Raw genomic sequence first — 16,462 nt, 5'->3', positions numbered from 1 at the left:
ACAACTACTGCTCTTAATAATAAATTGTGTTGCTTTTATGACCTACCATTCTCATTATAGACCAATTAGCGCTACATTTCTTGTCTGTATCTATTTAATTGGGGTCTGACCAACGCTTTGTTGTTTAGCTGCTGGGGTGAACCTCTCCATCTAGCGCCAGAAGCAGACCACCTAGGTGGTTTTCTCCCTTTTTGCATAACTGTGACCATGCCCCTTTCCCATGAAGCCATGCCACTATTTTACTAACCCTGTTTTACCTCCCGGGGGGAGGGGGATGGGGGTCGCCGGGTGCCAAAGGAAACTTTTGCCCTGGGCGCCGGGCCCCAAAGGAAACTTTCGCCCTGGGAGCCACGAGGCCTAGAACCGGCCCTGGGGGTAATAAAAGTACTAATACAAGTTATTGCATTGGCTGTATTATTACACTTCCTGTATACTTCCTGACTGATCCAGCCTAAGTAATACTGTACTGTTTTAGGTAAACAATTCTATCATTAAATGTCTCTGCAGTGTATGTCCTATTTAAATGGCTCATGTTAATAAAATTATGTCAATATCACATTTATTATCAATTACTTATATAGCATACCTCCCAACTTTTTCAAATGATGAAGAGGGACCTTGTTGTGCACACCCAAAAAAGGGGCGTGGTCTATGCAAAAGGGGGTGTAGCCTCACGGCAGAGCCGCGATCACGAGTCATGCCCCCTTTTACCATCACTAAGGGGGCATGCCCAGCACTCTGTGAGCTGCTGGCATGCCCCTTCTCCATCTGTCACTTGTGAATAAACACTATGCGCACGTGCACAGCGTCTATTCACCGCTGCTCTGCTAAGCAGAGCAGTGACTGACAGGAGCCTCCCAACTGCCCCCCCCCCCCCCCCCACCGCGGGACACTGCGGCCCGCGGGTGGGACAGTCACCCAAAAAAGGGACTGTCCCTCGAAAATCGGGACAGTTGGGAGGTATGAATATAGCGCCAGTGTCTCCCATTTTCTTTTACATACAGTACTGTAGTCGTGATTAACAGAATCCATTTACAGGATATACACTGTTGAGATGGTTACAGATAGCCTTTCTTCAGCAATACAAATGTGAGAAATTGTGTTTTTGTTTAAATTTTTGTACCAATTCACCATCTGATTCAAGTTGATCTACAGCTTTTAAAAAGGGTGAGTTCTACAAGTCTTTACACTAAGATGCGGAGGGATGCCCAGCACAGGGCAAGTGTGCCCCGCATGCCAGGTCCTGCCACCCCCCACTAACATGCGGATACTTTGCTAAGCAGCCCGCATGATTAGGGTAGCCCCCTGCCTTTGCAGCTTAACCGTGAAGATAGATGGCTTTACGCCATTTTTAGGCTTGCGCCTCTGTTGTCCAGACCGCGCCCCCCAAATGGTGCATCAACGCCCACAAAATGGGGGGAATTCAAATGTTTGAAAAGTCAGTTGGGTGTCTGTTTTTTCCTATTTAATGGACAGGAAAAAAAGGCACCCAACCGACTTTTTAAACATTTGAATTCCTCCCCGTGTTCTCAATGACGTCATGTGGCTGCCTGAAAACGGGCCGGACCCACCCGCATTTTCATTGCCACACCCCCGCAATGTTGCGTCACCACCCCGTGAACGCCTCTGCCTATCAATCAGGAAGAGACGTTCGCATCACTGCGATGTAAGTGCATTACCCGGTTCGCACACATTCAGAATGGGCCTTTCGCATGTGTACTGGCCAAAAGTCGGGGAAATGAGACCTCTTCGCATTTGCGATGTGTACTGAATAAGGCCCATAGATTGTAAGCTCCAATGGGGACAAGGACTAATGTGAATAGCAAATATTCTCTGTAAAGCACTTCGGAATATGTGTGTGCTATAAAAATAGCTGGTAATAAATAAATATCAATGAAGCTTTAATGCCCAATAAAAATAACACTGGAAGCAAATTTTAACTTTTCCATAAAGAGCTTCCTTAGTCGTACAGTACTCAGTGAAGATTTATATCGGTCTCTCCTCTTATTTACAGGAGGAGAAGAATCATCATACTTTTAATATGGCAAGCCTCACAAAAACAGTATTTGACATGATTTTAGGAGCGTCAGAGAGCAGTACAGCTACAGTAAACTTTGGTTTCTTAATACTTATAAAGTATCCAGAACTACAAGGTAAATAAGTAACTTCTATCATTTCACAGTTAGATTTTAACAATAGAGCAGAGCATTAGTACAGTCTGTGTGACTGAATCTGATTGGAACATAGGGGCTTATTCCAGTGGCGTAACTAGAAATTTTTCTCCCCCAAGCCAAAAAAATATTTGGCGCCCCCCCCTCCCCCATTCCCCATCCCCCATAATTGACAATAGTAAAGGGATAAACATGCGCGCCCACAAAAAGGGGCATGGCTTTGTTGAAATGGGTGTGGTTTCGTATAAAGGGGCGTGGCATTGCAGGAAAAGACTACCTCATACCCCAGTTTTGCAACCTGCACGCCCAGACGTTAGCCACCACAGGAAAGAAAAATAATCCTGATTCATGCCCCTTACATTATTTGTCATTTTTCCTCCGTATAGTAATGCCCAGTATACATTATGTCACATACTGCAATGGCCCTTAGACATTATGCCACACACAATAATGCACACACTATGCCTCCGACACACTATACCACACACCGTAATGCCTGTGACACATTATGACAGGAATAGCAATGCCCGTTATACATTATGCTACACACTGCAATGTCCCTGATACATTATAGCACATACAATGTCTTTGACACATTATGACAAACACCGCAATGACCCTGAGACATTACACCACATACCGCATGCTCGTGATATAGTATACAGCACACCGTAATGCCTGACACATTATGACACACACCGCAATGTCCGTGATACATTATGCCACACACTGCAATGACCCTGAGACATTATACCACATATCACAATGCCCGTGATATAGTATACCATACACCGTAATGCCTGTGACACATACTGCAATGCCCGTTATACCCTATGCCACACACTGCAATTCCCGTTATACATTATGCCACACTGCAATGCCCCTGAGACATTATAAAACATACCACAATGCCCGTGATATAGTATGCCACACACCATAATGCCTGTGACACATTATGACACACACCGCAATGTCCGTGATACATTATGCCACACACCGTAATGCCCATTACGCATTAAGTCCTACAGTAAGGCTTCTAATTACTTTTAAATTACCTGCTCGTTGCCAGGGGTTTCATGCTCTTGGTTCCATGCACGGTGCCAGGGGTTTTCATGCTCAGGATGTCATGCTCGTTGCCAGGGGTTTCATGCACTGGGTCTCATGTTCGTTGCCAGGGGTTTCATGCACTGGGTGTCATGCTCGTTGCCAGGGGGTAGTGCTTGTTGCTAGGGCTGTGCTCTCCCAGTGCCACATATGCCCCCAGTGCCAGATATTCCCCCATAGTGCCAGGTACTCACATGCCCCCAGTGCCAAATACAGCCCCCTTTCCCCCATGTGCCAGGTACACATATACCCCCCAGTGCCACACAAGCCCCCCTCCCCCTGTGCCACATATGCCCCCAGTGCCACATAAGCCCCCCTCCCCCTGTGCCACATATGCCCCCAGTGCCACATAAGCCCCCCTCCCCCTCCCCCTGTGCCACATATGCCCCCAGTGTCACATAAGCCCCCCTCTCCCTGTGCCGCATATGCCCCCAGTGCCACATATGCCCCCCCTCCCCCTGTGCCGCATATGCTCCCCCAGTGCCCCCCATGCTCCCCCAGTGTGCCCCCGCTCCCCCCTGTTTTGTGTTGGAGGGACACGGATGGCACAGCGCACGCCTCTCCTGTGTCCCTCCGTCCTGTGTCTCCGGCGGGTCTGTTAAAGGAAGTGCCGGTTCGTGAGCCAATCAGAGCTCACGAACGGCACTTCCTTTATTAGACCCGCCGGAGATGCAGGAGGGCCACAGGAGAGGTGACACTGTGCCCTCCGTGTCCCTCCTTCACAGCAGTGGAGGGAAGGAGACCGCAGATTGACAAGCGGACGGCTCGTCCGCATGTCAATCTGCGCTAAATCAGTGGCGCCCCCGCAGCCCCTCGCCCCCAAGCCACCGCGAGGACTGCGGGGGCAGTAGTTACGCCACTGGCTTATTCAGACCTGATCTGCGAGTATGCAGAGGTCTGTGATCAGATAGCCACTGCCCTGTGCAAGTTTACATACGCCTTGTGCAAATCTCGGTCATCGCCGGTCATCGTTGCAAATCTGTTCGCAACTCACTCAACATCAAATGATTTTTCCAGTCTGTGCAATCTGAGCAGAGTGTGTGCGTAGCCCAGGACTTACTCCTGCAGTGCGATACAAACAGGCTGATCAGGGCCGGAGCTGACGTCTCACACCCTCCCTGAAAATGCCTGGGAATGCCTGCGTTTTTCCTGACACTCCCAGAAAATGTCCAGTTACCTCCCCCAAATGCCGGCTTCCTGCCAATCAAATTGCGTACGGCCAGCGTTCAAAAAAGTCACTGGATTTTTTTGCTGTTTGGCCTCACGCATGCGTACAACGATCAATATGCATGTACATTCAATCGATAATCACCCGATCAGGTCTGAATAACCCCCATAATGCGGTGGTAATTTCGGACACCTAGAGGAATCTTGAGGGCCGTACTGACAGGGAGATTTCCCCAGAGATGTGTGCTAAGTGGTCTAGCACAGACCGCTCAGCACACATCTCTCCCGCCGCTCAGTACATGATAGTTATCAAGCCAAGCATACAAATGGGGAGCAGTCTGGACGCAGAGATACTGGGGGTAATTCAGACCTGATAGCTAGGATACGTTTTCTTACAGCCTGCGATCAGGTCTGAACTGCACATGAAAAAGTCACCAGAAGTGACGAAACGCGTTTAGGACTCCTATGGAACATCCAAATTTACTCAGAGAAGTCTCCAGCTGATGATGATTTGGAAAGCCCCAGCCGCTGATTCCCGGCAAACTTCCGATGGTTACTACTGTGATTGATAAAGACGCAGAGTGCCTGTGAGCGACTGCTGAGACCAGTAAGGACACGGCAATTCATCATAACCGAGGACGCTCAGTTAGGACGCCATCCTCCTCTCATCCTGTAACGGGTCCGGAATTGCAAGGACAGAGAGACCTGCGGCGCCAGTTACAACTAACGGCCTAGAAACTTTCCACAGCAGCATTCATCATCTATGTGATTTACCTCAGGAATCCGGTATTGGGATCAGCTATGAAGGGTAACTTTTACATCATACTCCATTTAATTCACTCTGGAGACTTTCTTTCAGTAGGATATAACAACTGTTATATTGCATCTTATACCTGAGACTGCTACAGAAGAATGCTTTAGCCCTCTCATGAGGAGCATCGATATATAGATATATAGATAGATATATATATATATATATATATATATATACACAGGTTGAGTCTCCCTTATCCAAAATGCTTGGGACCAGAGGTATTTTGGATATGGGATTTTTCCGTATTTTGGAATAATTGCATACCATAATGAGATATCATGGTGATGGGACCTAAATCTAAGCACAGAATGCATCTGTTTCATATACACCTTATACACACAGCCTGAAGGTCATTTTAGCCAATATTTTTAATAACTTTGTGCATTAAACAAAGTGTATCTACATTCACACAATTCATTTATGTTTCATATACACCTTATACACACAGCCTGAAGGTCATTTAATACAATATTTTTAATAACTTTGTGTATTAAACAAAGTTTGTGTACATTGAGCCATCAAAAAACAAAAGTTTCACTATCTCACTCTCACTCCAAAAAGTCCGTATTTCGGAATATTCCGTATTTCGGATATTTGGATATGGAATACTCAACCTGTATATATATTATTTATTATATATATATTATTATTATATATATTATTATAGTTTCATCTAAGGAGCACATTCAATACTGCTACATTTGGATACTCTTGCCATCTCTGAGTTCTCAATATATTATCTAAACATTGTATCTTAAAATGTTTGTCTTAAGTAATTTTTAATAAATGTTATGCTAATTTTATCAAACCACCAGTGCATATTGGGATTATAAATAATCTATTCATGAGCATAAACCCATTCTTCCTCTTCTGAACTGCGCATGCATGCATGGGTGCAAAGCGGATCGCCGCTCAGCGATGGGTTTGTGCGATGGATCTGTTTGCAAGGGCGATCGCAAGGAGATTGACAGGAAGAAGGCGTTTGTGGTTGGCAACTGACCGTTTTCTGGGAGTGTTTGGAAAAATGCAGGCGTGTCCAAGCATTTGCAGGGCGGTTGTTGACGTCTATTCCGGTCCCGGACAGACTGATGTGATCACAGCGGCTGAGTAAATCTGTTTGTGCAGCTCTGCTACACTTGCGTTCGCACACTTGCACAGCTACAATACACTCCCCCTGCAGGCAGCGACTATCTGATCGCAGCAGTGCAAAAATCGCCTGCTAGCGATCAGGTCTAAATTAGCTCCACTGTACGTATAACTCTGCATATGGCTGAATATACTTATTTATGGATGTTAAGGACAGAAGAAATCACCACCCATCCATTAAACATAGAGTATTTCAATATTTGGAGATCCCTATTTCTCTCTGTTTTTTCCCCCCATATATATGGACATCCATCCACGGGAGACTCTGGAAGGTGGAATTACATCTCTCTCATAAGAAGCCTATACTAAGATATCAGGACTGTGAAAAAGGACAGCATTTTTGAGCTATGGGCCTAATTCAGATCTGATCGCTCGGCTGCGTTTTTGTTGTTGTCCTGGGATCAGATAATCGCTGCCTACAGTGGGGTTGTATTTTCACCGTGCAAGTGTGCGATCGCATGTGTAGCTGAGCAGCTAAAACCCAGTGCGTGCACTCTTTGTGCAACTCAGGACTTACTCCTCCAGGAAAACAGGCTGATCAGGGCCGGAGCTGATGTCACACACCCTTCCTGAAAACGCTTGGTGACGCCTGTGTTTTTCCGGACACTCCCTGTAAACGGTCAGTTGCCACCTACAAACGGCCTCCTGTCAATCACCTTGCGAACACTGGCCGGCGATGCCTGTTGCTGTTGTATGACGTGCGTGCGCATTGCGGTACATATACATGCACATTTAGGATCTGATCGCCCGCTGTGCGAAAACGCACTGCGGCAATCAGATCTGAATGACCCCCCTGAATGAATGGGGGTCATTCAGACCTGATCGCACACTAGCTCTTTGTGCAGTGCTGCGAGCAGGTCAGAACTGCGTATGCACCACAATGCACAAACGCGTCGCACTGGTACAAAGTGGATCGTTGCTGTGCGATGGTTTTAACAAATAATCCATTCGCACAGCCAATCGCAAGGAGATTGACAGGAAGAGGGCGTTTGTGGGTGTCAACTGACCATTTTCTGGGAGTGTTTTAAAAAATGCAGGCGTGCCCAAGCGTTTGCAGGGCGGGTGTCTGGCATCAATTCTGGACCCGGACAGGCTGAAGTGATCGCAGCGGCTGAGTAAGATCTGGGCAACTCAGAAACTACACTAATATTTTTTGTACTACCCGGCTGCACATGCGTTCGCACACTTGCACAACTAAAATACACTCTCCTATAGGCGGCAACTATCTGATTGCAGCGCTGCAAAAAATTGCTAGCTAGCGATCAGGTCTGAATTAGCCCCTATAAGCGGTTTACTCCATATACTGATTATTTAAGGATGAAGTTGGGAACCCGGTGATCGGGATCCCAAGAGTCAGAATGCCGGCGTTGGAATCCCAAAACCTGTCAGAATACAGATGCCGGCATCTTGACTGGTGAAATCCCGAACATCAGGGCCAGATTAACAATGGGACGAATGGAGCTCCAGCTCCAGGCCTCCACATACAAATAGGCCCAACATCATGGCAGCACGATGATCACTAGCCACCAGCTGACCACATGGTCGGCCATAAATCATAATTATTAAGTTTGCATCTCTATCTTTCTCACAAAAAAATTGCAATTTTTCATATTTGTACATATTTAGGGAGACATTGGAGCTGATAGTGTAGGGGTGTTCACGCCCACATGGCTCTTGCCACACCCACACAGCACTAATCACACCTCCCCCGTTTATTACAATAGGCCTTTGAATATTTTCAGCCCCAGGCCCATATGGGCCTTAATCCTGCCCTGCCGAACATAGGTATCCCTGGAAGGTTAGATTTAGGCTGCGTAGAGAGGGTTAGGTTTAGGCTGCGGTGAGGGAGGGTTAGGATGCGGGAAAGGGAGGTTAGGGTTAGGCTGAGGGAACTAAGGGTTAGGTTTAGGCTGCGGGGTGGGAGGGTTAGGGATAGGTGAGGTGGAGCTTAGCTGCCTCCTGCACCAATGTCAGCATTTCAAACAGATTCAAACAGTCGGTATTATGACCACCCACATCCCAACTGCCAGTATCCCAAACCCAACCCCTTGTTTATTTTGTTGCAGAAGCACTGAAGGCAATCTTGTATGCAATCCTGCATTGGACCCAGTTCTCTTGTAGGATCACTGCCTCTGACACATAATCCATGTGGAAATCTCCATGCTCACTAAAGCTCATCATGTTCAAAACAAAGATGATGATCCCATAATCACTACCTCACCTTAAATCTTTCTCTCTCATTATCAATAATGTATAGTAATACCTGTTAGGTCCAGAAAAAGTAATTACCATAGGTGTTCCATTGAGGTGTCCCTACCGGGTACTTCCACCAGCTGTGACCTGGAAAACACAGATAAGGCAAGGTGTCTGGGAACTGGGAAGTAGAACAAGACATTTTAACTTAGTTACTCTTCCATAGAGGCACATGAGACACTCAGCTGACACCATGGATGTCCCTTACTGGGTGGAGTGAAAAGTCATCACTGGTACTTTTGCTCTTGGACTGTCATTTTCAACTAAACGTGCTTGCACACCAGCGGTAAACTATAACCTAACACAGGAGTGCAAGGCCCACTTATGCCCAGAAAAGATGGAACGGAAAGCACAGAACAAGCACAGAAAAAATTATTAATTGCAGCACCCATTGCCACATCCATTGATGTCTGCACAGAGTACCCTGTGAGGAGACAGAAAGCACTCACCCATACAGTTCACTAATTGTGCAGTGTGGAAATCGGCTACCTCCTCATCCCTTTTTGCCTGATTTAAATAGGGGCACTGGCCTATTGCCTGTAATTTTTGGAGGCATGGCCAAGTTCAACAACACCATGGGCCTTGTGCTCATAGTTATCTGAGACATAGCCTAATGCCGGACAAAACAGCGGCCATGGACATAGAGCTTGAGGCTCGTTGAGAGCTCAACATTATCTGAGGAATGGGCCCAATACCAAATTTAACTGTGCATTGGGTCAAGTGCCCAAACTCCCAGATGGTTGAAGGGGTTATACGTATGTGGCCCAAGGGTACTTCTGCCCAGATGGGGTGGCTGCATTGAGGAGCTTCATATTGCTCTTCTGCTTCCAACCACTTGATTGGCTGCTGCCCATTTGAATCCTATTGGGTTGAAGCTTGTCCCAGTTTTCCTCAGTGGTAATCTGAAGTACCAACCCAGTACCAGAGACTGCTACACAATAACAAAATGATCTCCCCCAGACCCCAAGCCTGCTGTAAGTGTGTCACACTTTGATGTGCCTTTTGATTCATTTTTATTCCTCACATCAAGTATCTTCCAATCTGGTCTCATACATCTGTCACACGCCAGACTGACGGTTCCCATTTTCCTACCATGCACTGCAACTTTATGGCATTTTATCTGCTCTCCAAAGTCATGTGGCTGTACCCCATGCTGTCCAGTCGCCAGTACCCATCTGTTTTCACATGCAGATGCTGCTGCCACCGCCAAGACATGGGTGCTGCAATCTTGTCTTCAGCCAGCTGATTACTTTTCTCCCAATCCTGTACCTGATTTCTGCACATGAATCTAGTAGTCTTTCAGCAGATAGAGCATCCTATTTAAATCTCTCCCTGTCCATTGCTCCTCGCCAGAACAACTTCTACTGTATCCCGTGTTGCTGGTTTCCACAGAGTAATGTCTGTTCCCTATGTTGGCTACTTCAGACTCCATTGTGCATTTTCCGTTGCTGTGTACCCTCTCAATGTCAGTCACCATTGCTAGGCGCTCTCCAGTGTACTCCATTTGCTGCTGTATACAGCCTCCATGCCAGCCACCATTGCTTAGCGGCGCGCTCCAGTTTCCAGTGTGCTCTAACAACTGTTGTGCACATACCACAGTTATCATAGCTGGTCCCCTCTACAGACTGCACTGCTAAACTTGCTGCTGTGTATTATCCTCTATGCTAGAAACTCTCAGCTGGATTCACCATTGCCTCCTGCCAGCTGCATCATTCTCTCGGGACTGATCACACGGCCATTTCTTAAAATTCTATCCCTCATATAAAAATTTCCATAAAATCTTCCAAAGTTGATAATATAAAATGCTCCCAATTGCCCCCCCCCCCCCCCCCACACACACACACACACACACACACACACACACACACACACACTAAATTAATATATAGCTCTTTCCTATTTATCCATCGCTAAAAGTTAGAATAACTCCTCTCTGCAATTCTGTCCCTCAAGTCTATTATACTGTATAAGGCAGAATTTCCCAAACTCCATCATTCCAGTCGAGGTTTTAAGGATATCCATGTTTAAGCACAGGTACTTCAGTCAATTGTATTTAACATTTGGGGGGGAACGTGCGGGACTTTGTCTGTGTTCTCACATTATTTTATAAGGGGTAATCAGTAATCAGGGCTGTAACTACGTGTGTGCCAAGTGGGCTTGGCACACAGCGCAGTTGCCCTGAGGGCGCATGGCCAGCAGCATGTAATGAGTCAAATTGACTCATTACATGCCGCCTCTGAAGTCTGCGCCGTGCGCCGCGCTGTGGAGGTAGAAGTCAGCAGCGCCGGGCAGCGGAGAAGGAGGAGGAGAGAGGGGGACTGGAGCCGCAGCAGCGCTATTTCATTGGTAGTAAGCACAGCTGCAGCATCCCCCTCTCCTTCTGTATTGGCTGCCCGGCGCTGCTGTGGATGCTGGGATGCGGTTCATCCATCCCAGCATCCACAGCAGCGCCGGGCAGCCAATACGGAAGGAGAGGGGGATGCTGCAGCGGCGCTTACTACCAATGAAATAGCGCTGCTGCGGCTCCAGTCCCCCTCCCTCCTCCTCATTCTCACCTGCCTGCACCGAGGGAGCTACACGAGGAGCCTGTCAGCGGGTAGATGGTAAGTATGTCTCTCTCTCTCTCTCTCTCTCTCTCTCTCTCTCTCTCTCTCTCTCTCTCTCTCTCTCTCGGGGACACCATCTGCCATAATGTGTAAAAATGGGGACTGGCTGCCGCAATGTGTAAAAAGGGGACTGGCTGCCGCAATGTGTAAAAAGGGGTACTGGCTGCCGCAATGTGTAAAAATGGGGCCTGGCTGCCATAATGTTGTCAAAATGGGGCCTGGCTGCCGCAATGTGTAAAAATGGGGACTGGCTGCCTCAATAAGTAAAAAGGGGGACTGGCTGCCCCAATGTGTAAAAAGGGGGACTGGCTGCCGCAATGTGTAAAAAGGGGACTGGCTGCCACAATGTGTAAAACGGGGGACTGGCTGCCGCAATGTGTAAAAAGGGGGACTGGCTGCCGCAATGTGTAAAAAGGGGGACTGGCTGGCGCAATGTGTAAAAAGGGGGCCTAAAAAGGGGGACTGGCTGCCGCAATGTGTAAAAAGGGGGACTGGCTGCCGCAATGTGTATAAATGGGGACTGGCTGCCGCAATGTGTAAAAATGGGGACTGGCTGCCGCAATGTGTTAAAAGGGGATTGGCTGCCGCAATGTGTAAAAAGGGGACTGGCTGCCGCAATGTGTAAAAAGGGGTACTGGCTGCCGCAATGTGTAAAAATGGGGCCTGGCTGCCATAATGTGTAAAAATGGGGCCTTGCTGCCGCAATGTGTAAAAATGGGGCCTGGCTGCCGCAATGTGTAAAAATGGGGACTGGCTGCCTCAATAAGTAAAAAGGGGGACTGGCTGCCCCAATGTGTAAACAGGGGGACTGGCTGCCGCAATGTGTAAAAAGGGGACTGGCTGCTGCAATGTGTTTAGAAGGGGGACAGGCTGGCGCAATGTGTAAAAAGGGGGCCTAAAAAGGGGGTCTGGCTGCCGCAATGTGTAAAAAAGGGGACTGGCTGCTGCAATGTGTAAAAAGGGGGACTGGCTGCCGCAATGTGTAAAACGAGGGACTGGCTGCCGCAATGTGTAAAAAGGGGGACTGGCTGCCGCAATGTGCAAAAAGGGGGACTGGCTGGTGCAATGTGTAAAAAGGGGGCCTAAAAAGGGGGACTGGCTGCCGCAATGTGTAAAAAGGGGGACTGGCTGCTGCAATGTGTAAAAAGGGGGACTGGCTGCCGCAATGTGTAAAAATGGGGACTGGCTGCCGCAATGTGTAAAAAGGGGGACTGGCTGCCGCAATGTGTAAAAAGGGGACTGGCTGCCGCAATGTGTAAAAAGGGGTATGGCTGCTGCAATGTGTAAAAATGGGGCCTGGCTGCCATAATGTGTAAAAATGGGGCCTGGCTGCCGCAATGTGTAAAAATGGGGACTGGCTGCCTCAATAAGTAAAAAGAGGGACTGGCTGCCCCAATGTGTAAAAAGGGGGACTGGCTGCCGCAATGTGTAAAACGGGGGACTGGCTGCCGCAGTGTGTAAAAAGGGGGACTGGCTGCCGCAATGTGTAAAAAGGGGGACTGGCTGGCGCAATGTGTAAAAAGGGGGCCTAAAAAGGGGGACTGTCTGCCGCAATTGTAAAAAGGGGGACTGGCTGCCGCAATGTGTAAAAAGGGGGCCTAAAAAGGGGGACTGGCTGCCGCAATGTGTAAAAAGGGGGACTGGCTGCTGCAATGTGTAAAAAGGGGGACTGGCTGCCGCAATGTGTAAAAATGGGGACTGGCTGCCGCAATGTGTAAAAAGGGGGACTGGCTGCCGTAATGTGTAAAAAGGGGGACTGGCTGCCGCAATGTGTAAAAATGGGACTGGCTGCCGCAATGTGTAAAAATGGGGACTGGCTGCCGCAATGTGTAAAAAGGGGGACTGGCTGCCGTAATGGGTAAAAAGGGGGACTGGCTGCCGCAATGTGTATAAAGGGGGACACCGTCTGCCGTAATGTGTAAAAACGGGGACGCTGTCTGCTGTAATGTGTAAAAAGGGGACGCTGTCTGCCGTAATGTTAAAAAAGGGGACGCTGTCTTCTGTAATGTGTAAAAAAGGGGATGCTGTCTGCCGCAATGTGTAAAAAGGGGGACTGGCTGCCGCAATGTGTTAAAAGGGAGACTGTCTGCTGTAATGTGTAAAAAGGGGACGCTGTCTGCTGTAATGTGTAAAAGGGGCTCTACCTGGTGTAGTGATGCTACTGTGCAGCGTAATTTGAATAATGTAGACTACTGTGCACCGTAGTATGAATGGCTATTATTTTGTGGCCACGCCCCTTCTCCATGAAACCACGCCCCTATATATTTTTTGCGTGCCTATGGCGCGCACTGCCCCTATCTTACATGGGGGGGGGCACCATTGTCGTTTCTTGCACACAGCGCTAAAATGCCTAGTTACGGCACTGATCAGTAACATAGCAAAACCAAACTTGTCTCTTTAAAAGCACGTAAGAACTCGAAGTCCCACACTTCCTGGTTCTTGCACTCTATTACTTTTCCCCTTCGACTCAAGCATGGCTATACTTAGAATCTGGGAAACTCTGCAATAAGCCCTCTATTTAACTGTTTATTTAAAGATAATTCTTTATAAATAATTTCTATTGTAGATTAGGTTTATTAAAAACAAGCATATAAAATATCAATAAAATAGTAAAACTAAAAATTGTTGTCTATTGTGTATGAAATCTAGATAAACTGCATGAGGAGATTGATCGGGTGATTGGCCAAATGCGGCAACCTAGGGTGGAAGACAGGAACCAGATGCCATATGTGAATGCATTTTTGCATGAAATACAGCGATTTAGTGATGTCTTTCCAATGGGTATTGCTCGATCCACCACCAGAGATGTGACCTTTCATGGGTATTGCATTCCCAAGGTAAGTTGCAGCAACTGTTAACCTTTTTAATTTAAAAAATAAATGTTAACAAAAATTAAATCATATTTGTGCTGCCAATTACAAAGGTTCTGAAGGTTTCCGTAATAGGATCCTGTCAGTCAGGAGTCTGATGCCGGAATTTCAATGGTCGGAATACCGGCAGATAGCATAGTGAGGCCCCTTGCAGGCTTGCTGTGCTCACCACATTAATCTATTCCCCCTCCGGTAGTGGCGTGGACCACCACCCGAGGGGGAATACTGGGAGTGTGTCAGGATTCCGTGCGCCGGCAAGTCACCCACTATTGGGATTCTGTATCCTGATCGCTGTCTGTATCCTGATCGCTGTGATCCGGACAGCTGGGGAAATGAAACGCATCCTGTTCTGAAAAATATCACCAATTTTATGCACTGTTATGCAATTACTTAACAGATATTATAAAATTGATGAACGTACGCATACCCTTATTTCTATCAAGACAAAGCACTTACAAACATGTACAAAGGTGGTCAACTTTATCAAACACTTTATGCTTCAAGACTCAATTTGGAAGATCATCCAGACTCATTCTGAATATAAAATTACCCAGCCTGTGGCTTAATACCCCTCACACAGTGCCTTGCTAAAGTATTTACCCCCCCCCCCCCCCACACACACACTTGGGTTTTCGCCTATTTTGTTACATTATAACCTGTAATTTTTATTTTTAATTTTTTATCTGAATTTTATGTGATGATATGCACAAAATAGTTGGTATAATATAAAAAATAATATATACATTTACTTACAGTAATCCAACTGAAATACAAACTATGACTTTTACACAACAAAACAATTTAAAAACTGTATCAAACTATTACAAAACCACAAACTATATATAGAATCACAAAATATTGAATATTATCAATTTTCAGCCTGATATTATACAGTTACTTCAGAAATATCCATACTTTCACCTTACAGTATGTCCTAGTTGGCCACTTTAAATGGTGATAAACTGCACAGCAAATTATACAGTACTTGCAGAATCTCAGCTTGATCTTAAATGGCTGGATAATTGGCGCTCATCTGCTGATTTCATTATTCTCTTAGTTACCATGGCCACTGCATTATACAATATCGAATGCTCTGAAATTTGTATACATTTCTGGATAACTCCAAACTTTAAATACATTAGTGTGACACAGGGCCGTAACTAGGTATGTGACACAGGGCCGAACTAGGGGGTATATTTACAAAGATTCATGTTTTTGCCGTTTTTAAGGGTGTTTGAACTCGAATGGTATCGGGTGCATTTTACTGCAACTTTTTGAATCCTGATACGATCATTCACTAAGCTTCCGATTTTTCCAAATTCGTATTTTCCGATGTCGATGTGATTCGTAATATCAGGCAGTGTTTTACGGGAGTGATGAGTAAAACACTGCCTGACAAAACACAAGGAATCCCGGCCGAATCTGTGAGATCCGTGCAAGGCTTCATTGCGTACCTTAAGAAGGTGTTTAAAGTGTTAAAAATTCAGAAAAAAATTGTGTGGGGTCCCCCCTCCTAAGCACAACCAGCCTCGTGCTCTTTGAGCCGGTCCTGGTTGACAAAATATGGGCGGAAAAATACTGCCATTGAAAACAATATTCTGTTTTTTTACACTTGGCTATCAGCCCCCCATCCGCCGCCCTTGGATGGGGGGGCGCAGCCTCGGGCTTCACCCCTGGCCCTTGGTGGCTGGAGGGGGGACCCCTTGATTTAAGAGGTTCCCTCTCCTCCAGGGTACCCCGGCCAGGGGTGACTAGTTGGGTATGTAATGCCAGGGCCACCGGGACCACAATAAAAGTGTCCCCCGGTTGTGGCATTATGTACCTGGCTAGTGGAGCCCAGTGCTGGTTTAAGAAATACTGGGGACCCCTACGCTTTTTGTCCCCCATATTTTTTGAACCAGGATCAGGCGCAGAGCCCGGTGCTGGTTGATGAAATATGGGGTAACCCCTTTAATTTTTTCCCCATATTTTTTCAACCAGGACCGGCTCAAAGAGCCCGAGGCTGGTTATACTTAGGAGGGGGGACTCCACTGATTTTTTTTTCTGTTTTTACACCAAACACACCCTTTCCCATAGATAACCATGCACAGATCTCACTGATCGTGCATGGTTATCCAAACTCGACTGGAAAAAGCAGGTCTATTTTTTTGCTGCTTTTTTAACGATTCGTAAAAAAATAGACCCGCACTTGAGCACTCAGAGACTAACACCCAAATACGAATGAATAGTGAATACCCGTGTTGTATGAAATAACAGCCGCGTTTGACCGATGGTCTAATCATTAGTATTTCAGAACTTTGCCGTTAAATCCATTACAAATAGACCAGACAC

At 46.8% G+C, this 16,462-nt stretch overlaps 1 protein-coding gene across 3 annotated transcripts in view; it reads left to right on the top strand.

Annotated features, from left to right (window-relative positions):
• The window catches only part of LOC134949273 (cytochrome P450 2A6-like), a 66,602-nt gene that overhangs the window by 26,168 nt on the left and 23,972 nt on the right, over positions 1–16,462 (top strand). For all 3 annotated transcript variants that reach the window (XR_010183130.1, XM_063937767.1, XM_063937768.1), the window contains exons 6-7: positions 2,015–2,153; positions 13,911–14,098. Coding sequence is in view for 2 of the 3 variants with exons in the window: in XM_063937767.1 (XP_063793837.1) it covers positions 2,015–2,153; positions 13,911–14,098 (327 nt within the window). In the remaining variant the exon portion in view is untranslated. The remainder of the gene's footprint in view (positions 1–2,014; positions 2,154–13,910; positions 14,099–16,462) is intronic.

The sequence above is a fragment of the Pseudophryne corroboree genome, chromosome 8 (assembly GCF_028390025.1).
Source record: "Pseudophryne corroboree isolate aPseCor3 chromosome 8, aPseCor3.hap2, whole genome shotgun sequence".
NCBI lineage: Eukaryota > Metazoa > Chordata > Amphibia > Anura > Myobatrachidae > Pseudophryne > Pseudophryne corroboree.
Note: the sequence above shows the minus strand (reverse complement) of the source record. Positions and strands in the feature narration are given on the sequence as shown.